The sequence below is a fragment of the Typopeltis vanoorti genome, chromosome 1, assembly GCF_054136105.1.
Source record: "Typopeltis vanoorti isolate ZY-2024b chromosome 1, IOZ_Tvanoo_1.0, whole genome shotgun sequence".
NCBI lineage: Eukaryota > Metazoa > Arthropoda > Arachnida > Uropygi > Thelyphonidae > Typopeltis > Typopeltis vanoorti.
In genome coordinates this window covers 14625044-14651906 of record NC_143549.1, presented here as the reverse complement: position 1 = coordinate 14651906, position 26863 = coordinate 14625044, and the positions used below count along the sequence as shown (strand labels likewise).

Genomic DNA, 26863 nt, shown 5'->3' with positions numbered 1-26863 from the left:
CATCATCTTTACAGTATACTCTAAACTCCCCCCCCCCCCAACAAATTCTTGGCCTTATCAATTTCAGTGTAGTATAGAACTTGTATTCTCCTTTCCAAATTGCATATTACATTCCAAATTATCTTAAACCTGGCCATGTTAAACTGGCAATAATTATCCTTTTGCCTACTGGAGAATCTTTTCATCATTATCTATTGCTCTTCTTAACTTTGCATCAGAAAACAACTGAATATTTACCTGTAAATTATTTCTTGTCATTGATATACAAAGTAAGCAGCAGCAGTTTGACTAAGTATTGAGCTCTGTTGTACACCATTATTCACCCCCTTCTGAATTCATTCTCTCTATATACCACTCTTTGATATGTCTATTACCAACCTTCTTATTGAAATTGGCAGCTTAATTTATTCCCATTTGCTCCAATTTATGAATATAAAAAACAAAACAAAACACAACAAAGAATGTATAATAGATACATAATCAAAAAGCCACTACAAATGAACACCGGAAAACTGTTATAATAATTTATGACCAAAAGATCACGCATAGAGGAAGACTGAAGGGAGGAAGTTATTTAACGAATACATCTTAATTGGATAGCATTTGGAAAAACATATGAAGGTGGGGGGGGGATATCCAAGTTGTTATTATTATATGGGTATCTCCATGGAGTCAGAAGATTCATCTTGGGAGACCAAAATTATCCACAAAATATCTATCATACCTCTTCTTGAACTCATTTACAGGCAAAGCACTCACAACTGAGTCAGGCAACACATTTCATTCATTCATCACTCTCCAAGCAAAAAGTCTAGTCCTCACACCCTTGTTAACCAGACTCTTACTTAATTTCCAGGGATGACCTGTTGTTTTTCCACCACTATCCCACTGCTGAAATATTTCCCCAGCATCAATCCTATAAAAACCTTTTAGTAACTTAAATGTTTCTATCATATCCTGTCTTCTCTGCCTATCAGCTAACCTCTGTAATCCACAAACTCTCAATCTGTCAATATAGGGAGCATTCCTTACACGACTTACCAACTTGGTCACTCTCCTCTGAATCTTTTCTGCCACCACTTCATCTCCAAGGAATCCAGGCGACCTGACCTGAGCACATTAATCCAGATGTAGTGTATCAATGCCTTATAAAGAGAAATAATAACTTCTTTTAATCTGCATGTTAGTTTGTTCTTCAATAACCAAGTAATCCTATGAACTATTTTGGACACATTAACAATGCCCTCTAAATTTCAACTCCCTACCCTCATCAATCTTTTGGAGTTCCATTCCATCAGTGTGGTACACAGCTGGTAATCTTTTAATCCCAAAATGCATACTTTTTATACTTTTCCACTTTGAACTGACATCCATTACCTTTTGCAGATTTTTTTTTTTGCTAGCTTATTTAAACCATCCTGCAAGCGCTCTACATCAGCTTGGTTAATTATTGTGTTACCCAACTTTGCATCATCAGCAGACAACTGAATATCTCTTCAAGTCATTTCCTATATCATTTATGTACAAATTAAACAATAATGGTCTAAGCACAGAGCCTCGAGGCACACCACTGGTCATCTGCTTCATCCTGGACTCTGCTCCTCCATATACTACTTTTTGGTATCTGTCCGTGAGCCTTTCTCTTATCCATATCACCAGTTTAATATTCATCCCCATTTGTTCTGATTTGTGTAATAGTATTCCATGGAATATCCTGTCAAAAGCTTTAGCAAAATCCAGAAGTATCACCGTGTAGCCATTCCCCCCTGTCCAGCTCAGCTGTCACTATTATAAAAAGTTAATAAATTACTAAGGCAGGACTGACATTTAACAAAACAATGTTGGTCTCCTCAGAGTATCATATTCTTATCCACCCATTCTTGAATTCTGTCTTTAACCAACTTTTTCAATATTTTTACCATCGCTCCTGAGAGGTGATTGGTCTGTAATTAGCTAATACAGTCTTAGAGCCTCATTTTTGCAAAGGAACTATTTTACCCTCCTTCCACTCCATAGGGACCATAAAAGAGCTCAAACTCAAGTTAAATAGCCAACATTCAGGTAATACCTGAGCTGATATTAAGTGCAAATACAGCAGTATTTGCACTTAAATTCTGCAATATCCTAAGTATCTCTGATTCATTAACTGCATTTGTCATATCAGTTATTGCTACAGAAGACACAGAAATATCCTCACTTGGGTGATAGACTTTTGAAAAGTGGTTACTCAGTAACTCTACTATTACATCTGATTCAGTCACCTCCATATTATCAGTGCCAACTTAAGTTATCCTTCCATAGTCATCCTTCTTTTTACTTGCCACGTAGCAGAAGAATTCTTTGGAATTTCCTTTGACCCTCCAACCTGATTTAACCTTCCTTACTATGCCCATAACCTTTCTAGCCTGAGCTTACTGCTCACGAGTGTACTGATCACCTTTCTCCTTGTAAATTCTCTATAGCATTTTTTGCTGGTCAAGCCTAATACGACTACTCATCCATCTAACGTCTACCTTATTTATCTTCCTGATGGTCTACCTTATTTATCTTCTAAGACTAAGTATACATGGTATACTTAGTCTTGGCCATGTATACATACATGGCCAAGACATTATTGAAGTATTGAAGCAAAACATTTTTTGAACTAAAAAATTGACAATGGACAAGTCATCTTGCAAGAATTAACACTTATATATAGACAAAGGTGATATCCGAATGGTACCCATAGAAATGGAAAGAGCAATAGAAAGACCAAAAAGACAAAAGAGATGGCTGACATAGAAAAGTTGAACACGTTTGTTGCCAACTATGAGTATACTCGTAGTTGGTATATGAGCCTCACAAACTAGCTATGAATATACTCGTATGACGCTTGCCGCCAGCAACGAGATTACCCGTGCTGACCTTGAAGAAGTGAAAATGCTTGGCTTGTGGAGCTAGCAGCAAAAGTGTGTATACTCGTAGATGATATATAAGCCACACAAGCCAACTAAGAATATACTCTTATGTCGATTACCGCCGCCAACGAGATTGTCCGTACTGATCTTGAAGAAGTGAAATTGCTTGGCGTACAGGAACAAACTATGCCCGAGTAGAATGCAGCGAACGTGTTAAGTAGGAGAGAAATGAAGGACCTTGGTAGGACATCCAGCAGTGAAAAGAAAATGGCTGATAAAATTTGAACAATAACTGTGTATATTTTATACCAAGTCCCTTGCAGCTGTAAGCTGTCCTACCTTGGCCAAACAGGCAGGACAGCTAATATCAGAATTTCAGAACACAAGGACTACATCTGGTTTCGCCAATACAGCCACTCTGGTCTTGCAGACCATTCGCTGGATACCCACCATAGAATACGGCGGAAGAAAGCCACGATAATACACCGTAGTAAATTCAAATACGAAAGGCTATTCATGGAATCAGCCTCAGCCCTAAGAAACAATCCAAACCTAAACAAATTTGGGTGCATGAGACTGCCCCAAATTTGGGAAACCTACATCAGAAGAACCTTCAGCCCAATCAGCCAAGAATACCAACATTGCCTGCTACGGGGCACAATCAGGACTTTTAGGAGAAAGAATAGCTTCCTGCTTCGTTTCTCATTTACTGTGTGTTGTGCTTGCATGCACGTATCTTGTATTTAAGTTCCTGTGATAATGGCAACGTGACATTTCCGAAATATTCGAAGTGTATTAAAATTTATTTTAATGTATATTCTATTGTATGTTGTAATTTCCTTAAGCTATTAAATGTTTATGGTAATTTAAAAGTTGTATAGACCTATCTGAACTCCACAGGATTAGTATACAATATTTGGTAATTCTAACATTTTATTGCTTCAGTAAGAATGTGCTAGCAAAGCTGTGATATGCTGGTTATGGAGTATTGTGTTCCCCCCCCCCCCCACTCAGCCAGTTTCTGTATAAAACACTTGGTTTTATGAAACGGTATTCTTAAGTCATTACAAGTTAGTAACTAACTGCTTTGAAACATTCTCCAAATTCAAGTATGATTTGTATCGGTTTGTTAGATGTCTGGAAAAGATATTTTAAGATAGAATTAATGCTTGTAAAACTACTTTATTCAACAGTAATTTCACCAAATTACTGTTGCATGTTACAACTTTAAACCATTTTCTCATTATTACCTAATTATTGTAATTTGCATAGTTTAATAAATTGTTTGATCTGGTGATGCTAGGTATAAACCAGTGAAATATTAACATCTAAATAATTTAATATTTATTTTCTCTTGTGTTGTATATAGCCAAATCACTAAACTAGCAGTATACAAGAACAGATAAAAAGAATTTAGTATCATATTTGTTTAAATATCATATTAAAAGTGAAAAATATTAGGAAGTACATTTGACATTGTTAGCATTCAAGAATGTACAAACAGAACTAATTTGTCTTTGTCTGGTCACTTAAACAGAATGTGAGAGATAATTTATCAGAACAGGTGCTTGATGCTGAGATGGTAGGAAATACTCTACCTCTGGATCTATCTTAGTGTATATTGTAGCCCTCACATATAATTTATAGAGAGTTAATGTAATATAGTCATGTAGTATCCCGTACATACTTCAATGTTTATTGTAAGATGTGACAGTTTCATATTGTAACCATTAGAATGTGCATTAGGTCAGGGAGTCCGCAGCCCAAACATGCATTTTTGGCAGCCCATAAAAGGTTGACCATACTTACATGGCATGTGACCCGCATGTTCAGTTATTTAAATAATACATTTTATAATATGAATAATAAATTAAAAATAATTTTATACCTATACTTCGTGATATCTCCGTGCAACTTGGCGCGAGTCAACCGTGTGAGTCATCATGAGTGTGGTTAACAAAGGCGACTTCATCCGATGATAACCGAGATTTTGGCCTAATTTTGCAGTCGTGTTTCCTGGTCTGTCTTTTAATATAATTCAATAACATCAACTAATATTTTCAGAGGATATATATTTGTTAAAAATAATTTCAAAAATGGGTTCAAGAAAACGTAAAATTGCAGATGAAGGAAGAAGGTTTAATGATGAATGGAACTTCACATACTCATTTATTGAAAAAGGGGGTGTAAGCCCCTTTGTCTTATTTGTCATAAAAGTATTGCTGTTATGAAAGAATATAATATTAGACGTCATTACGAGAATGTCTTACTTTATCTCATATTTTAAATATTCCTGTGTTTTTTAAGATTGATATAATAAAAATTGATGACTTAAGTATTTTTTCACTCACTATTTGCTCTCAATTAAATGCTTGCAGCCCTATTATTAAAAATAAAAGTTGAATGTGGCCTGTGAGTCTGAAAAGGTTGCCGACCCCTGCATTTGGTAATCAAGATTTTTCTTCTCACTGACACTTGATATACTCTATAAATCTGATTGCAACATTGCACTGCCAAATCTGATTTGGTGATGTGTGTGTAGTGTTGTATGTAGGTAGCTTATCTTTGTTTTGTGTAATGCATTATATTATGGCTAATGGTCAAAGTAATGAATACAGAAATGTCTTTTTCAAGTGTAATACTTAGTTTAGAATGTATGCTATTCAGATGGAAAATAAATTCAACAGGCTTTTATGTTGTATTTTGGTATACCATGTTTTAATGTTTATTTCAATATTATATAATTGTCTCATGCCTTTGATCATGACTGCGAATTCCTAATTTTAGTATAATGAGGAATAGTGCAAAATGTCTGAGCTTGATTGATATTTTTTATACCTGTTTCATGCAGCCACAAACACCACAGCTATCTCCCCAAGAAGAACAGGAAAAACTACTGGATGAAGCACTTGGTGTTGTGAAAGCCCAAGCTTTTCAGATGAAAAGATGCCTAGATAAAGGGAAACTTATGGAAGCACTGAAACATGCATCTAACATGTTAGGTGAATTACGCACTTCTCTTTTAAGTCCCAAGAGTTACTATGAACTCTGTATCCTTTTTTTCTGGTTTGAAAATATAAAGTAATTATTCATATGGTATGAGGAGAGGACAGAGCATTTGTAATTTTTATTGTATATCCTTGAATATTAGACCAGAAAACAGGTTATTAAGCCTTTTGTTTTTATATTTCCTAATCATAATGTTTGGTGTGAGATATTGATTAATAGAACAAAATACATAATTGAATGTTTTTGCAGGCCAGTCATCTGAAGAGAACTGAACTGCACAAACAAACATGATGAATACAAGCAGGAATATTATGGGTGGCTTCAGGTATTGGAATATAGACCAGAGGTGGGAGGGAGAAGAGCATGCACAAGATGAAAAGAGAATTTAGTTAGGGATAACTATTATAAGCAGCACATGATCAAGAGCAGCTAGTAAGAGCATCTGATTAATCTAAATGAGATGTTTTACATCCAGTTGGAGAGAATAATTATACAGTTTCTACTTAGAAGGTTGCAGATCAGGAGAGAGCTTTGAAGAATGGGAGGAAAAGAGGATATTTGGAATTATGAGACAGGTTTATAACAGAATGAGAAGTCAGTTTGAAGCAGTGCAGGTAAAGTTGTTAAATGATGTCTGAAAGAAGCTGTATCCTACATCTCTAGAATTAAAGAATAAGATAAATAAATGGATGAATTAAACTGAAGCCAGAGTTCCATGAAAAGAAAATATGAATAATTCAGGGAGAGAGGTGATCAAGCCTTGGGGCAGCATAAAAGTACACTAGGATAGTGGCGACCATGAGAAAGGTGAAATCAAAATGTGAAAGCAATTTACCTTATAGGCAAAAGACATTTAGTGAATTTTTGCTGTGTGGCAAGTAAATGGAAAAAATAACTAGCAAATGCTGAAAGTAAGAAAGTGTGCCAGATGCTTTGGAAATAGTATGCAAGAAATTAATTAGCATTATATGACCTGGTTATTCAGTCTGTCTGAACATACTCATATTTCATAATGAGTGGGAGAGCAAAATAATTCCATTACACAAACATAAGATCTAGGACAAAAACAACTAGTTATAGCCCATTCTATATCTCCGATCATTATGTCATTGGAGAGGCTAATTAGGATTTTTATTCAAAGGTGAGTAGATACACCTTGAGGACATCCTGATATTTGTAGACAATTTCCTCGTTTTGTTAATTGTAAAGTTTTATACTAGTGACTGTAAATTTGGGGAATGAATATGCAACAGTACTTGTGATTCTGCCAAGGCATTTGACAGGATTCTGCAATAGAGTGTTATCCAAACTCAAACAAATAGGTATGCAAAATAGGTAACATGAATAAGATTTGCCAATGGCTGACTGACAGGTATCACAGTAATGTATGAAGGTGCTTAGTCTAAGAAGTACAGTAACAAGTGGGATACAACATCTATACTATGGATGTTTTTAACTTGGATATTAATGAATATTAAATATGAATATAAATGAATATTTATATTTAAAGTGATATCACTTTAAAATGATATTAAGAGTTGAGAAAACTTTATTTTCCCAAAATATTTCTTTATATAGATTTTAGGCTAAATGTTTTTCAATTGGTTTTGAAGTTACTGTCGTATCACTGGCTCTGTCCATCTGATAACGTTTTAAAGCAGATCAAAATTCAGATATGCACTAATGTATGTGTAGGCTTAAGGATGTTACTTATTGAGTTTTTATGATACTGAATGTTTTCAGCAGTAGTTTATAATTTATTATAATAGCAGAGATTTTTTTCCCTCTCTCTAAAAGTGATTTAACACAGTATTAGAAGTGAAAATGTAAAAAAAATAGTATCATTTACAAAAAAAATAAGTAAAATAATTAATAAAATAATAATTATTTTGCATCACTTATAAAATGCAAGAATACTTTTTCCTCTCAGACTGATAAACACACTAATATATAAAAACATTTGCTTCAACAAGTAGTTATAAAGAATGAAAATTAACCATAATATTAATGAAAGCTTATAAATTAACTGGATCCAGGTTTAAAACACTTGTCTGTGATGTATTAGATCACTGGTGGAGTCCATCCAAACTGATATTGGTGAGATTTTTGCCTGATTGGTGAACTAGCACTTTTCAACTGTGGTCCTTATGAGTTTACAATATTGAGAGTTGACTGTATTTGTCATTTATTTTCATATGCAGACATTGCTTAATTTAGGATAATATACTTAAAACTTCACACTTTTATTTGCTACACCTTCAGAGCTTTCTGGTATGGTCTTTTCCTATAAATATTCCTTTCATTGTGAAAAATCCCTTTATCTGGTAAGGTTCTCTCACTTATAACCAGTTTCCATGTTTATTGAGCTCTGCAATTTAGACTCCCTCAGCAACATTTCCCAGCACTCAAATTACCTTACTTACTCACTTGTGCATATTTCGTAAGATATTACTAAAGAACTAGATCTATTATTATATAGGCCCCTCTGGGGAGAGTCTGAGGAGGGCCACTTTATCACCTAATGCATGCATATCTTTCCTTGAATACATTCAGTGAAGAAATACACTTGCAATATCTAACATCAGTGCATTTTACACACTCACTACAAGCCAAGAACAAACTTAGATCTAACATGCTCCCTTACCCTTAACGAGCCTCTAGGGATGACCCTGATTTCATTCCTTCCTTGCCAGCGAAGCATCCTGTTCAAAGAAAAGAATTTATGGAATTATTCAGAAGGATTCTGTAAGAATGAGGATAGGTTGAAGATTTGTGGGTTACAGAAATTGGTTGACAGGTGGAAATGCAGTGATATGATTGAGGCATACAAATTACCGAAGAGATTTTACAAGATTTATACAGAGGAAATTTTTCAGAACAGGTCTGGTGGTGGGAGAACTAGGGGCCATCCTTGGAAATTGAGCAAGAGTGTAGTTAGCAGAGGTTTCAGGACTAGATCTTTTGCTTGGAGAGAGTGGTGAATGAATGGAATAAGTTGTCAGTCTGTTGTGGTGCCATGACTGTGAATGAGTTGAAAGCAAAATATGATAGATACTGCAAACATTGGATATGCTTGGCACGATGTTTAGGGCCTCCCTCGATGAGGACTCCATGGAGTTGCCTATATAATAATGATAATATAATGCTTTGTGAGTGCAGGTAGTGTGCAAATAACTTCAAAGCACATTTCAATAGACATGTTGCTTGTTGAGTGGACTCCTCCCTCCCCCATGATGAGTCTGTTGACTCATTATTATTACCAAATACAGTAAGATCCTGTTTAACATTATCCGATTAACACTGATTTGATGTAATGCAGTTTTTTTACGAACCCTATAAAAGAACTAAATATTCCATTATTTGATATAACGCGGTTCTACTCGAAGCCTAAAAAAGTGCTAAATTTACACTGATTCAATTTATCACTGTAAATAATATTTGAGAGGCTAATGAAAAAAAAGCTTAGAAATGAAGTAAAGAGTACTATAAAAGAAATCCGATGAAGGTGATATGAAAATGAAGACGATTACTCTAGACATGTAGATTAACTTTACTTTGAAAGATTGTTAAATAAAACAAGCAATGATGGCATGGTGATTTAAAAAAAAAAAAAAATCAATGTTAGGAGTACATATCACTACTTGAGATAAAAAAAATTCCTCAAACTTGAAATGTAAAAAGACAGTTGAAGTAGATGACATTTAGCCAGAAAATTTCAAATATTATTATTATTATTATCTGAGACCTCCAGGGAGTTGAGGACTCATCGAGAGAGGCTGTAAATTACCCAACCCAGCTGTCATACCTACTCTTGAATTCATTCACACTAGATGCACTCACTACCTGTGAGGGCAAATTATTCCACTCACTCATTGCTCTCTGGGAGAAAAAACCTAGTTCTTACCCCTTTCTTGACTGCAAATAAATTTAACTTCCATGGATGCCTCCATGTTCTCTCCCCACCTTCCATATAACGGAAAATTTCATCAGTTGAAATGCTAAATTGGTTGACAGGTGGAAATATGGAGGTATAAATGCTTTACAGTAGCTACATAGCATAATTTAGAAGGTTTGGTTAGAGGTTCAAATTCCACATGATTGAAGTAGCTCTGATAGCTCCCATTTACCAAAAGGAAAATAAAACAATATAAGAATTACAAGAGGAATTTTTATACCTTGTGTTCCAGATTTATGCAAGCATACTTGAGAAAAGGATAAAAAAAATTGTAGAAGTTAACTTGGAGAAGGACAATCTCAGTTTAGGCCAAATAGAGGTTGTCAGAATCATTTTAGGATAAAATAGTTGAGTAATCATAGCAATGTAACAGTGATCTGTATTTAAGTTTTGTAGATCTGGAAAAGGTGCCAGGAGACATGACACATGACAAGGTGCCAAGAGAAAAGATGTTCAAACACCAGATATCTAGTGTCAATGGATCGTTATATCAACTAATACATAATATATATTGGAATTTAAGTCAGCAGTTAGAATTGAAGGAGATACTAGAAGATAGTCTGATGTTAAATCAGGTGTGAGACAATGGTGCATATTATCTCCACTGTTATTCATCATCTATATCAGGGCTATCCATCCTTAGGAAATCCAAGGGCTGCATTAAAAAAAAAATGTATCTGAGGGCCGCATCACAATGCATATCTAGTAATTTGGTGAACAGCAGCAACACAACCTCGAAAGCTGAACAAACGAACAACACTAATTGCACACTAATCATGTGCTTACGTTCCCTGTGAGTGCACAGAGCATGCCCGTTGGAACAAAACAGTGTAAGAACGCTTCTTTGACACATCTAATATTTGAAAAACACGTGGTATATATAGTGATGTAAAAAACACCAAATATAATTATCAACATCGATATTATCAATTAGTGATAGAATTAAAATATCTAAGATTCATTCGATTCAAATTGTTGTTTTATTTTTTCGTTCGTGAAAATCAAAACGCACATGTGGGCCGCACCTCAGACCGTATGCAGCCCGAGGTGTGGCCCGGTAGTGCTTTAGACAGCCCTGATCTATATGATCACATTGTGAAGAAAAGTGACATTAAACCTAATAGCAAAATAGGAGATGTTAGTCTAAAGTCTTTACTTTATGCAGATGATGTTATTCTACTAAATAAATCCAGTACAAGTCTGCAGGATTCCATAACTAAATTGAATGACTTCTGGAACCGATTTATGAAAATTAGCAATAAAAAGGCATTTAAAATAGAAACAGTGAAAATATTAACTGCATTTTGAATGGATAACATATACAACAAGTTAAACATTTTGGCTATTTAGGAACAGTTTTTAGTGAAGATGGCAAATTAAGCATGGCAACAAACAAAATTAACAAAACTGTTTTAACAGGAAGTCAACTGAATAGATTTAAATGGAATAACAGAAATTAGTCAAAACACTTAGTTAAGTATATATAAGACTGTGTTCAAACCAATTTTACTTGTGGATCTGAGATCTGGGATAGAAATAAATAGAAATAAAGATAAAAGACTGAAAACCACATGTGAGAGTTCTAAAAAAAAGATTGGGAGTGAACAGATGTCATCGGTGGCATAATCGTATCATCATCATCAATTTCCTGATATGTACCTAAATACCATTTGATGTACAGCAATACACGATTAACTTTACATTATTATTAATCTCCTATGAACGCTTTTCTTCAAAATAGTCTCATCACACTCTGATATTGTCATATCTAACATTTATTATTTCTGAGGCACTTCTGAATCAATTCACCTCTGAATTGATTCAGAAGTCTTCCTCTGAGTTTTTTTTCCCTGCCATCTTAACATCAAATCCTTTTTCCTCTCTGATTCTGTTTAAGTAACCATACCATTAAGATTAGCTCTGCTCATACATTTTTGAATGTTAATAATGTCAAGTTCCTTTCTAATATCATTTTTAATAATTTTGCCATTGCTCTATTCACCCCTCCCCCTCCCCAATTTTTCTCAGAACTCTCATATCTGTGGTCTCTAGTCTTTGATCAAGTGATTTATTTCTAACCCAATTCTCAGCTCAATAACTTAAAACTAGTTTTGAGCATGGCCTTGTATGGAGTTTTAGCTAATTTCTCTCTTATTCAGCTATTGTTATTCTGTTGTCTAATTCCAAATTAAATTTATCATCTTCACTAAAAACTGTTTCTAAATAGCTAGAATATTTCATCCTACAGGTTCTTCATTGAGAATGCAGCAATAGTTTTCATGTTCTTGTCTATTTTTATAGTTTTGGTCTTTTTATTGCTGTTTTTCATGATAAATTTGTTACAGCTGTTATGCAATTTAATTAGAATGTGGATACTTGCAGTGTATGCATTTAGGAGTACATCATTTGCATAAAGCAAGGGACTAAGTTTGATATCTATTTAAAAATCAAGTTTAATGAAACTTTTTTATAATGCAATCCATATAATGAATAAAACTGGAGATAATGTGCATCCTTGTTTTATCCCTGATTTTACATTAAACCATCTTCTCGTATTTCCTTCAATTGTAACTGATTTTTAAGTCAGTTACAACTTTAAGCATAGTACCACTTACCCCATATATTTACAATGTTTTGAAAAGGTTTTCTCCAGGTACTTTGTTGTATTCCTTTTCCAGATCCACAAAACTTAAGTACAGATCCTTGTCCAGCTCTCACGATTTCTGAACTATTTCTCATAAAGTGAAAATCTGACCTTGGGAACCTCTGTTTTTTCGAATCCAGCTTGTTGTTCTTCCAGTTTCTCTTCCACAATTTGCTCAGCCTCTTTTCAAGTATGCTTGCATAAATCTTACCTGTGACACTTAGTAGAGAAATTCCTCTAATTCTTGCATTCAGTCAGTTTTTCCCTTTTATTCCTTCCTTTTTTCTGTTTTTTCTAATTGAGTACTATGAAAGTCCTATTTCAATCACTTGGAATTTGATCTTCTGATCAAGTCCTCCTGAATTATGCAGTGTAGCCACTATACCTCCATGTTTGAACATTTTTGGTTGAATATCTACTCCAGTTGCCTGTACTTATTTCAAGTTTTTGATGGCTTTTCATCATCGTCTTCCTTATACCCTCTTTTACCTTGCGGTGTCGAGGGTCCATTGATCATCAGACCTCACTCCATTTTACAGGATAAGGTGGTCAGCCTTATGCCCCAGTGTATCCTATGGCCTGTAGTGTTGAGTTCTCAAGGCCAGTTTGCCTGCTTTGCGGGATGAAAAAACCCTGCTGTCTACGCCCAAGACTGGCTAACTTGGTTATGGCTGAGGAAGATCCTTCAGCTCCTCACGTCTAGAATAAATATATATTCGAACTAAATTACAGAAGAGTAAAATAAAATACTTCAGGTTTACAATTCTTGAAACATGTGAATTTATAAAAATTAAATGCTCAATTGTATGAAGATTTTCGTGAGCTATATTATATCTTTATACCAACATAGCATAGCACATATTTGAGTGATTATGGCAAGTAGTATCTCCCCCCCCCCCTCAATACTCACACAGGAACTGAGAGATGGAAGAGAAAGTAATAAGAACAAATTTCCCATGGATTCAAAACTGTGACTAACATTAAAAAGTGGTGTACATAATCGATGAATAGTCCGTTTTTCTTCTACGTTTTTGAGTGCTGAATTGTTTCTCTGAATAAGAGTGTACTTCAGTGGTTGTTTTTTGGAAGTTAGTTGCTGTCGCGATATAATATATTTTGGTTACCGTCAGAATCAAATGCATAATGGTGGAAGACAAAACGAAGCTAAGTTTTCATTACTGTATTTAGTTATATTAGATTTTATTTAGTGTACTTAAATGTTTTGTTTTGCTTGTAATTATTTGTACTTTTTTTCTTATTTATTTAACGGAATTTATTAATTGAATAATTAACGATTACGCTACTAGGCAGTAAGGAATGATGGCGGATTCAGCTGCAGTCGGCAAGTCCTCTGCCATTTAAGAACTCTATTATAAGCAATATCATAAGGAACTTTGTGGCATGCAGTACTTGCAGCATGTATGTGTCTCAAGAATTGGATATGTGGCTTGTGAAAGAGAGCGTATGTGTGCAAAATGCAGGCAGTGGGAGGAAATAAGTGCATTCGAAATATCAATATCCGACCTTGTTGCTCCAGGAACGGGAAATGAACGTAGGAAGACAAGTAGTGTGATAGGAGAGAATGAAAAAAAAAAAATATATATATATATATATATATTTTTTTTTTTTGAGAAAATATATATATATATATATTGAAAATAATATATATAGTGTGGAAAATAATGAGAAAAATGTGAAAAAAATAGTTGATAGTGTGGAAGGCGTGAGTGACTGTGAAAGTTTAGGAGATGGTTTTGTTTGGGAGAGTGAATTTAGATTAATACTGACTGACCTGCAGAGGGAGATAGATGAGCTGAAAGAGGAGGTGGAATGTTTTGTGAATGAGAGCATAAGTATGAAAGATAAGATTAGGAGAATGGAAGAGATAAATGCAAGCCGAATCAGAGTAGGGGAGAGAGAGAATTTTGGGAGCGTTAGAAGAGGAGAGAAAGGAAACAGTAGAAGAGTGGAAATGAGTGAGAGGTATGGGGTGCTAGAAGAGGAGACATTGGAAACAGTAGGAGAGATGGAATGAGAGAGAGGTATAGAAATGCAAGAAGACGAGAGGATGGAAACAGTAGGAGAGATGGAATGAGAGAGAGATATGGAGGTGCTAGAAGAGGAGAGAATGGAAACAGTAGGAGAGGGAATGAGAGAGACCTATGGGAATGAAAGAAAAGGAGAGAATGGAAACAATAGGAGAGAGGGAATGGTAAGAGGTATAATGTATGGAGACTCAATGATCCATGGTGTTCAAGATAGGCTGCGTGAGGAGTGTTTGCCAGGAGGAACAATAGAAAGGGTTGCTATGGCAATTAAGAGAGGTGAAAGGGTGGATGAGATCATTGTGATGGTATGAACAAATGGCTTAAGTGGTAATGTAAATCGGGCAGCGAGAGGTATGAGATTTTTGCTTGAGGCTGTATGACGAAAGAATATAGAGAGAGAAAAAATAGGGTGCGTGTTGCCTAGGTATGATAATGATTAGCTGAGCAGAAGAGTAGTGATATTGAATGGCATAATAGCGAGAATGTGTGACAAGAGAGGACTGGTATATGTAGATACTTGGAGTGTGTTTGAGGAAAGAGAGGAATTGTATGCAAGAGACTGCATACATTTGAATGAGGAAGGACGTAGGCATCTGGAGAGATTGCTGTTCTGAACGAGTCAGTGTGTCCCAGGGAGGATGATAGCAGGGGTGGCCTCTTGTGGGAATGGATACTTGGAAGAAGGGAGACATCAGGTAACACTGAGCCCAGTGGAGTCTAGAAGGGATAATGCTGGATATAGAAACAATGGCATTTATATGCTTTATACTAATGCCAGGAGTATCCGGAATAAGGGAGAGGAATTTCTATCTCTAATATTGATATGTACTCCTCTTTGCATTTCTCTTAAAAATTTTCTCCAGTTCTGTCACTACTTGTTTCATTTAAGTCTTTCAAAGTAATTGCTCCAAACATCTAGATTATCCTTATTTTCAGTTTTCATATTACCATTATCATTGATTACTTTTGTAGTACTTTCCTCCATTTCTAAGGTTTTTATTTAATAGTCTCCAGAGCATTTCTTTGTGATATTTACCTTCTATATTCTTACTGAAGAGTTCTCGTTTTTGCATACAACTTGGTTCTTTTTTTTTCTTTATTCTTTTAGACCATCTGTTGATTCATTTACTAGGAATTTTCAGTATGATTTATTCTTGCCCAAGACTGCTTTTTTAACATCTTGTGTGAACTATGGTGATATAATTTTTTTGTCCATGCAGACAACTTCACTACATACCTCCTTAGCTAAATCAATCAGGTTTTTCTTCAGAGTTTGCTACCGAGACTCCAAGGTTTGCTTCTCTTTTTCAAACTTTTTTTTTGTTCAGTAATGTTTGTTTAGTGGTCTACAGCTTTCATGAAATAGCTTCTCAACTTTAATTCTTTTTTAAAACTTTCTTACATGCTGTTCTTTTCAGTGTGATATTCATTTTTATCCTACTTAAAACTAAGTAATAGTCTCTTCCAATTTCAAATCCTCTGAACAATCTTGTATCCTGAATCAGCATAAAGTAAACAATGACACTTATTATTATTATTTTTTTTTTTTTGTCTTTTCTCCATGTGAATTGTGCACATTTTTATGCTGGAACATGGTGCTAGTAAGAAGTCCCACAGATACTTACCATTATTATTATTAGCCTTGCCCTTTTTCTCCAATTTTTTCCAAAACATTCCTGTATGCCTATATGATTCATTTCCTACTATGCTGTTTATATCTCCAAGTATCACTTTTCCTTTTTTTTTTTTTTTGTCAGCTGCCTGTTCTGCTGACTCGAAAAATTCCTCCACTTCTTCCTTAGGAGAATCTTCTGTTGGACCATAGGCACAAATGCGCTTCATTGTCCTTTTCCTGATTTTGAAGTGTGCCCACATAACTCTACTGGAAACTGCCTTTCTGTCAAGAAGTTTATCTCCATGTTTGGTGTGAAATCACTACTCCTTCCTTTCCTTGATCATTATTGCCCAAATATAACATTCTATACTTATTTAGTAAGATTTCACCTGTTTTTGTCTTCTTTGTCTCAGTAATGCCGTTCATGTACTTTTCCAGTTCCTGATGATCCCTTTTTTATTGTTTCCTGATCAGTTCTGTTATCTAGGCTCATTTAAGGGTGAAAGCCAAACAACTAGAAGTAGCCCTCCAAACCTTTAAGGAATGTCAAGAACCATCTGGGGCTTCTGACTTAATGTTTCCTCTTCTCCTTCATGTGGTGAACACTGTTAGTAGATATTCTGTGGATACTGCAAGAACGAGGATGACTTTGGCATTTTGGGACTTAGTCATCCCAGTTGTACTCTCTGTTGACTTAAACCATATACATATGAATTGTATCGTAAATGAGGATATTTGGAAAGAACTTGACATTTTTAGCATTCAGGAATGTGTCAGCAGAGTTAATCTCAGCCAGAATCAGAGGGGAAAGATTAGTAAATCAGATTTTTTCTCCTTTTCCAAGAAAAATATCCAGTGGAAGACCATGCTTGGGTGAATTTTGCTAGTAGTCATACAACACCATTCTTGAATGTTACACAGCTTAGAACATAAATGTTTTAAATAAAAGTTGGTGAGAAGCATGAAACAAAAATTATCTCATCTAATGATGTGACCGTCAAAAAAAAAAAAAATAAATAAAATAAACACATTTAAATAGTCAGAATTTACAAATAACACAAAGCTGTTGAAAGAGATTGGTGTGGAGAGAATATTAAAATGAGGAAATGTTGTGAAGGTTATTTTAAATTTTGTTTTCATACTTTGGAGATGAGGACTTTCCATGCCTTTAAGTGTCATTTCTACAGAAGTGCTTGCCAATATAGTAGTTTGAAACCTATCATCTTGTCTCATCATCAAATTCCTGATATGTATCCTCAGGAGGAGTACAGGATATTATGATAGTATTACATGAAAAAGTTACACCATTACTAACTTCTGATCAACAAATTTTCTCCAAATTAATCTATTATCTGTCAAGATTCCAATGTTATCATATCTTATATTTCTGTCTTTTGAGGCACTTTTTACTGTATCAATCCACCTAAATCTTGGTCTTCCTCGGTCTTTTTTTCGTAGTCTGGCAAAGAATACTTGTTTTGGTAATCTTTCCAATTTTGTTTAAGTGACCATACTACCTGGCTCTACTAACACATTCCTGAATGCTAACAATGGCAAGTTCTTTCTCATTTTTAATGTGATATTGCCATTGATGTCATCTGTTCACTCCACTAATCTTTCTCAGAAATCTCATATCAGGTATCTTCAGTCTTCAATTAAGTGTTTTATTTCTAACTCAGATCTCAGATCCATAAGCTAAAATTAGTTTGAACACTTTTGTATACAGCTAATTTAGTGTTTTGACTAATTTCTTTTTTATTCCATATAATTTTATTAGTTGACTTCCTACTATACTAATTTTGTTGTCTATTTCAATATTTAATTGACCATCTTGACTAAAAGTTGTGCCTAAATAGCTGAAATGTTTTACTTGTTTTATAGGTTCACCATTTTGAATACAGTTCATGTTTTCATTATCTTTGTCTTTTTATTGCTGAATTTCATATCAAATTTATTACAACAGTTATTAAATTTAGTCAGGGAATCTTGCAGACTTGTACTGGATTTATTCATAAGTTATAATATCATCTGCATAAAGTAAAGTGCTAAGATCAGCTTTGCTTTTAACTCATCTGGAATTCAAACCTCTTTCCAGGCTTTCTGAATTATGCAATGTAGCCAGTGTAAAACTTCACCTCCATGTTTGAGCATTTCAGTCCAAATTTTATCCATTTCAGCTGCCTTTGCACATTTTAGAGTTTTGATAACTTTCTCTATTTCAAATATGTATTCCTGACTGCATTCCTGTTGGGAGTTTTATACCATCATTCTGACACTGCTTGTTTTATTTTACAGCCTTTCAAAGTATTTACTCCAGACATCTAGAATATCTTCAGTTTTCATGTCACCATTATATCTGATTCCTTTTACAGTACTTTTTCCTCCATTTCTAATCTTTTTCAATAGCCTCTGGAATATTTTGCCAACTTCCTGATATTTATTTTCTATGTTTTTACCAATATCTTCCCATGACTTTTGTTTAGTAGTTTTACACAGTGCTTCACTTACATTTTTCTGTGTATTCTCTAAGAGCACAAACTGACTTACCAAGAAAGCATACTTTTAGTATGCTTTCTTCTTTTCCTTCACTTCCTCTTTAACATCCTGCGTTCACTATCTTCTGATTTTTCTATCCTTGTAAGGATAGGACAACCTCACCACATTCTTCTGCTGATTCACAATGTTTCCTTGAGAGTTTGAAATTGAATCTCCAAAGTTTGGTTCTTGTTTTCAAATTCTTTAATTTTTTCTTTAATGATGTTTGTGTATTTGAGTCTACAGTTCATCTCTGAAAGGGGTTCAGCCTTGATTTATTTTAAAGCTTTCTCATGCACTCTTCTTTTAGATATGAAATTCATTTTTATCCTGCTCAAAACTAATAGTGATCACTTCCAATTTCAAATCCTCTGTATACGTTTGTGTCCTGAACCAGTGGGAAAAACATCACTATCAACTATAACATAGTCAATGAGACTTTTATTTCTTGCATCTTCTCTCCATGGTGTTAGTAATAACTAGTCCATGTCGTGAATAGAAATTCAGCAGGCACTGTTATTATTAGCATTGCTTTTTTCTCTAAATTTTCCCGAAACATTTCTATATGTCTAGTAATCATTCCCTACTTTGCTGTTTAGATCTCCAATAGGGACCAACTTTTCCTTTTTGATTGTGCTAACTGCCTATCTCTAATGCCTCAAATTTCTTCACTTCTTCCTTGGTAGATCCTTCTTTGGGACCACAAGCACAAATAATCCTCATTGTCCAGTTCCCCATTCTGATATTTTGTCAATATCACTAGTTGATATTGCCTACCATTCAAGAAGATTATTCTCATATTTAATGTTGAATACTATAGTTGCTCTCTCTTTTCGGCAGTTGTTTTTTGCCTGAATTTAACATTTTGTATTTGTTGCTTAGAAAGTTCTTGCCTGTGTTTGTCTTCTTTGTCTGGTAATAATTCCCTACTCTGCTGTTTAGACCTCCAATAGGGACCAACTTTTCCTTTTTCATTGTGCTAGCCGCCTTCTCTAATGCCTCGATCTGGTACCTATCCAGTTATTTTGCTAGTTCCATCTTTTTTCCACTGATGCTTCTTATGTTCATAGTACCAATCTTAAACTCTGCTGATGTTGAGTTCTGAAATATTCTGGATTTGTTCCAGTATCTGACTTATCGGTTTTCACCCTGGTTCCCCTGATGAAAACACTGGGGATCTTGTTTAACAGGGTGATGCTGAAATTGTCATGTTGTACCATCATTTCACATCGTGCTTTAAGTCAGCAGGAATACAATTTGGTTGGCTAAATCTCAAATTGTTAGCCCATCCTCATTTGTTCAGTATATAGGTAGATACCTAACAGGCTGCATCACGAGAAGGTTAGGATTGGACATAAGGTCAGAATTCTCAGTCAGTTTTCTGCATTCCTTAAAAGGCTACATGGAGGTCTCCTTCAAGCTATATACTTTGATCCTTAAGCACCCTTTGTCTCATCATTGTGAAACAAAACATGAAAAGTTTGTAGTAAAGCATCTAATTTTTTAAGTGGAAGTTGCAAGAATTCAAAACATCTGATGTTGAATGATACATCACTCTGAAATCAAGGCACTAAAAAAATGCTTTAGTGCCTTGATTTCAAAATACTAGTCAGCTGAAATGGCAGAAGCAGAGAAAGCATATTATTGCAGAAATTTTACTTTTTCATCTGTGCAAGGTGTATTTCTTATATAGAGAAACCTGTGGAGTATTCATAACTATAAATTCACACGTATGCCACAGTAATTAACTTTTTAATAATATATAAATATTTCATCTTAAGTATCATAAGACATCATCAGTACAGTTATAAGCAACAATAGGAATTACATTGGAATCCTTCTATGTATACAGTAGTGTGTTTGATGAATAAATACTGTACAGGGGACAGCATGGCTTTGTGAAGGGTAGATCATGCCTCAGTAACTTGCTCAAGTTTTATAACACAGTGACGGCTGAACTGGATAAAGGTAATGGGTTTGCAGTGATACTGCTAAGGCCTTTGACAGGATACCACATGGAATTCTAATCCGTAAACTGCAACATATGGGAATGGATATAGGGTTGGTGAGATGGATAGGTGGGTGGTTGATGGAGAGATATCAGAGAGTAGTTTATTCAGGAGTAGAATCCAAAAGACGGCCTATGACTAGTGATGTGCTGCAGGGTTCTGTTCTTGGACCACTGCTGTTTAATTTGTTCATTAACGATATAGGGAAGGATCTAAGAGGAACAGTTCATTTGTTTGCTGATGATGCAAAGTTGGGTAGGGCAATAGTGTCAAAATCTTGCAGGACGACTTGGATAAATTGGGGTTCTGGGCTAAGGAGAATGGATGTCAATTTAATGTCACAAAATGTAAGGTTATGCATTTTGGGGTGAAAAGATTAGCAGCAGTATACCACATTGGTGGAACTGTACTCCAGGAGATTGATGAGACCAGGGAGTGGTGGTGGATAGGGAGATGAAGTTTAGGGGACACATTGCAAAAGTGGCTAAATCAGCTCATCAACTCACTTGGTTGTTGAAAAATACTTTGACGAGCAGAGACAATCAAGTTATTGTACCTCTGTACCGAGCCTTGATAAGACCTCATCTCGACTACTGTCCCCAGATTTGATCACCTAGGTTTCTTCTTGATGGGGAGGAGGTGGAGAGGATCCAGAGGTGAGTGACAAAGATGATAGCAGGTCTATGGAATGACTCTTATGAGAACAGGTTGAATATTTGTAAGTTGCAGAAATTAGTTGATAGACGGAAAAGGGGAGATATGATTGCGACATTCAAATTGCTAAAGGGTTTCTATAGGATTAATTCAGAGGATATTTTTGAGATCAGGACTGGTGGTGGGAGAACTAGGGGATACCTATGGAAGTTGGGTAAGAATGTGGATAGCAAGGGTGTTAGAGCTGGGTTCTTTACTTTTAGAGTGGTGAATGAGTGGAATAAGCTGCCAGAGTCTGTTGTGGGTGCTATGACAGTGAGTGAGTTCAAGGCAAGGTATGATAGATACTGTGAGAATGTCGTATAGTTGTTTGGACATGATGTTTAGGGCCTCCCTCGATGAGTCTAAGGACTACCTGGAATCGCCTATAATAATAATAAAATACTGTTGGGCTGTAATTAAATTAAAACTGATAATACAGTTGAGGATTACAATTTCCCAGACTTTTGGGACAGTGAGAAAGTTGTTACGGTAAAGATCGGGTCTGTTCCATAAGGCTTCAGCACTTTCTTTATACAAACGCTTATGTTTATATATGAATCGATGTAGTAGTTTGGTGTGTTGCCATTGGATCCTGTGGTTGGCATTTTCAACCCCCATGTTGTGCAAGACCAGATTTGTGAGGTTTATAAGATGGATGTAGTCTCGAGATGATATTCAGAGATGTATTTATTTACAGATTTCCTGTTTGTCCATGGTAAGACAAGTTACAAGAACATGCACTTTCTATATGTCAGGTAGTATCAGTGGTGAGAATTTGTCTTTTGAAGAAGGTAACAAATTGTGAATTTGTTATTTTGTTGATTTATAGGTTATTATTAGTTTATAGGTAGAACTTGACTTATTTCTAAATAATGTCAACAACCTACATCGTTGCATCAAATTCACACTAGAAAAGGAATCATTGCAAGGTACCTTCCTCGATGTACACATCCAACGTAATCAAGATGGTTCCATTTCCACTTCAGTCTATCGAAAACCAACTTTTTCAGGTTATATCCACAAAAAATCGGCTAACCATCAATCTCAAAATACAGCATCATAAAATCTTTGGTATCCAGCCAGAGTGCACAAATTTTGTTCCTCTCAAGAAGCTTTAAAACAAGAATTGGAAATTATTAAAAATACAGCCTTACTAAATGGATTTAATCCAATAACAACTCAAAATATTATTAGCCACCCTCCAAAACATCAACCTAGACAAGAAGCCCACAGGACTCCTATGCCATATATCAAAGGCATCTCTGAATGTTTGTCAAAAATTTTGAAGAAATACAAACTTGCTGTGTATAAACCAAATTCACAATTTGTTACTTTCTTCAAAAGACAAACTTTCACCACTGATCACAAGTCACCAGACAAGATCAGATCTCACTCTCTGCTTGCACTAACATTTATCTCCAGTCTCTCCTGGCATAAATATGTCACATCAGTTGCCTTTTCAGCATCCAAAAAAACTAGGCATTCTCTTTTGTTCAAGATGTTATTTTACACCCAACCAACTCTTAACTGTATGCAAATTCCAAATCCACCCATGCTTACAATACTGTTCACATGTTTGGTGTGTATCTAAAACTTTCCTCAAATCCTTGATGCTGTCCAGAGTGAGCAATTAGACAAATACATTATTTAAAAAAAATATCAAAACAACTAGATTGTCATAAGAAAACTTCAGTTCAATATGAGCTAAAATAATCACCTGATGTTTGCAAGCCAGAAAAAGTCCATCAGTGTTAGTGAAAAAGGCGTATCAACTTTATTTCAGGTGTAAGATCGGGGACCAGGACAAGGCCTGGGGCTAGCATGCATATGCTGCAGTATGTGTGTGCTAGAAATCTTCCAAAGTCGCTGAAGGCAATAGAGTGTCGATGCCGTTTGCTGTTCCTATGGTCTGCAGGGAGCCAAGCAATTATGCAAATGACTGTTTCTTCTGCATGGTACTACCTGTTTTAGGAGGCATCACGAGGAAAAAAGTGGACAGTAGCGTACCCAAATATACCATCTGCTCTCCGACTATTTCCATGCAGTGAAGGACTTCCTATTCCCGAACCTACAAAAGAATTTTCCATTGATTCAGAGGATGGAGGCAAACCGATGTCTGGTTCTCTCTGAGCCTTTGCTGTCTAATGATGATCCATATGTTGGATCTTTTCCTCCAACTCCTACATAGATGACAAAGAGAAATTGCCTCCTCTCCATGGAAGTCTTTTAGACATTCTCAAACAAGAACAGAACAATCTTGTTCGCAATATGGAGCTGTCCAAGGCCAAAGCAAAGTTACTGGGATCAAGCATTCGTTTTAGAAATTATGGACTTTACAACCATGTTATAAATAACTATTTTAATTTCTCGACTTTTCAAACTTCATAGTAAAGTCATCATCTAGAGTATACAAATATACATACATATATATACACACACTAGGGGGCCTACTGCGCCCAACCCCCGAGTTCCGGGCTGGTAAGACAAAAACACTTCAAATTTTCGGCTTATCTTTTTTTATATATATATATATATATATATATATATATATAAAATTAATTAATTAGAAACTACATCATGGGTGCTTAAGTGTCAAATCTGTATAACTGAGAAGAGACCTCCACATAGCCTTTAAAGGAATGTGGAGAACCGACCAGGGCTTCTGACCTAATGTCCAATCCTCACCTTCTTGGGGTGCACCCTGTTGGGTATCTACTTGGATACTGAACGAACAAGGATGGGCTGGCAATTTGGAATTTAGCTGACCAAATTGTATTCTTATTGGCTTAAACCAAAATACAAACTGATGGTACAACATGACAAAATTTCATACCAGCTGGGTTGCCTGGTTAAACAAGGCCTCCGTTGTTGGCGCCAGAGAACCAGGACGAACAGCGAAAAGTCAGCTACTGGAACAAATCTGAAAACACACCCCAACTCAACATCACCAGGGTTAAAGATCGGTACTATCAACATAAGAAACCTGAATTGCAAAGAAATGGCTAGCTGAGGAATTAGATAAGTACCAGATTGACATCATAGGGGTGATTGAAACAAAAAAAGACAAACTGGTGAGATCTTTCTGAGCAATAAATACAAAATGTTATATTCAGGCAATTACAATCAAGGAAAAGGAGTAGCCATAGTATTCAACACTAAATACGAGGCTAATCTGATTAAATGGCAGGCAGTCTCAAGTAGAGTGATGTAGGAAAATATGAGAATGGAAAACTGGACAATGACACTTGTGCCTATGATCCCACAGAAGATTCTACTAAGGTGGAGGAATTTTTTTCAGGCTTTAGAGAAAGCAACTGACACAATGAAAAAGGAAAAGTTGGTCCTAGTTGGTGATCTAAATAGCAAAAAGTAGGAAATGATTGAGACATACAAAAATATTTTGGGAAAATTTGGAGAAAAGAGCAAAGCTAATAATAATAATGTCGAATACCTGTTGGATTTATGCTCAGGACATGGACTGGTTATTACTAACACAAAGATCCAACATAAAAATGTGCACAAATTCACATGGAGAGAAAAGGCAAGGAATAAGAAAAGTCTCATTGACTGTGTTATTGTTGATAGTGATGTTTTCTCCATGGTGTAGGACACCAGAGTGTACAGAGGATTTAAAAATGGAAGTGATCACTATTAAGTCTTGAGCAGGATAAAATTGAATTTCATATTGAAAAGAATAACATGTAAGAAAGTTTTAAAGTGAATAAAAGTGGAGCAGCTCTCAGATGTGAACTGTACACTAAAATACACAAAAATTATTGAAGAAAACATGAAAAAGTTTGAGAACAGGAACCAAACCTTGGGGATTCAGTGGCAAGCCTTGAAGAAAACTCTGATTGATTCAGCCAGAGGGGAATGTGATGAGATTGTCTGCAAGGATAGAAAAATCAGAACTCCATGGTGGACACAAGAAGTTAAAAGGCAGTGAAGGAAAAGAAGAAAGCATATCAAAAGTTCCTTGCAAATAAGTCCGCTTGTGCTCTTAGAGAATACAGAGACAGATCTAAGAAACACTGTGTAAAACTAGTTAAATAAAAGTCATGGGAGGACTTTGGCAAGAACATAGAAAATAAATATCAAGAAGGTGGCAAAATATTCTGGAGGTTGTTGACGAAGCTTAGGAATGGAGGAAAGAGTGCTGTAAAAAGAGTTAGAGATGATAAAGGTGACATGAGAACAGGAGAAAAAGATATCCTTGGAGTGTGGAGTAATTACTTCGAAAAATTATTAAATGAAACAATCAGTGATAGCACGGCGGTAAAAAAACACTCAACAGGCATACAGTCAGGAATTCATATCGATACTTGAAGTAGAAATAGCCATCAAAGGCTTGAAAGGTGAAAATGCAGCAGGGGAAGATGATATTCGACCAGAAATGCTAAGGTATGATGGTATAAAAGTCTTTCAGTGGTTGCACTGCATAGTTCAGAAGGCGTGGACAGAGGGACGAATTCCTGATGATTAGAGTAGAGCTCTCATAGTACCCATATATAAAAAAGGGAAATAAAACTGAATGTGAGAATTACAGAGGTATTTCGTTACAGAATGTTCCTGGTAAGATTTACGGAAGTATACTTGAGAAACGTTGAGAAAAATTGTGGTAGAAAAGCTTGGTTAAGAACAAGCTGGATTCAGGCCAAATGGAGGCTGTCAGGATCAGATCTTCACTTTATGACAAATAGTAGAGAAATCATGGGAATATAACAAAGATCTGTATTTAAGTTTTGTAATTCTGGAAAAAAGGCATATGAAAAGGTGCCAAGAGAAGTTATTCAAAACACTACAGTTATGTGGTGTTAGTGGGACATTATATAATACTTAGTCTTTATTTAAGTTGTAAGTCAGCAGTTAGAATTGAAGTTAATGTAGGAAGATGGTTTAATGTGAGTGAAATCTGGTGTGAGACAAGGATGTACATTATTCCCGCTGTTATTCATTATCAATATGGATCACATTATGAAGGAAAGTGGTATTAAACATGATATCAGAATTGGAGATGTTAATGTCAGCTCTTTGCTTTATGCGGACGATGTTATACTTCTAAATACTTCCGCTACAAGTCTGCAAGATTCCCTGACTAAATTGAATATCTGTTGTATAGATATGGTATGAAGGTCAGCAATAAAAAGACAAAGACAATGAAAATGTGAACTGCTTTGTGAACGGAGAACCTGTGGAACAAGTAAAACATATCAGCTACTTAGGCACGATTTTTAGTGAAGATGGTAAATTAAATATGGGAATAGACAACTGAATCGACAAAGCTGGCATGGTAGGAAGTCAATTGAATATATTCATATGGAATAAGCGAGAAATTAGGCGGAACACTAAATTAGCTGAATACAAAACAGTCTTCAAATCAGTTTTAACTTATGGATCTGAGAGCTGGTTTAGAAGTAAAACACTTGACCAAAGACTAGAGACCGCAGATATGAGA

At 35.4% G+C, this 26863-nt stretch overlaps 1 protein-coding gene across 1 annotated transcript in view; it reads left to right on the top strand.

Annotated features, from left to right (window-relative positions):
* Vps35 (Vacuolar protein sorting 35) overlaps positions 1-26863 on the top strand; it is a 377835-nt gene that overhangs the window by 19009 nt on the left and 331963 nt on the right. Inside the window, exon 2 of the mRNA XM_090412498.1 lies at positions 5749-5947. Within this exon, the coding sequence (XP_090268624.1) occupies positions 5749-5947 (199 nt within the window). The remainder of the gene's footprint in view (positions 1-5748; positions 5948-26863) is intronic.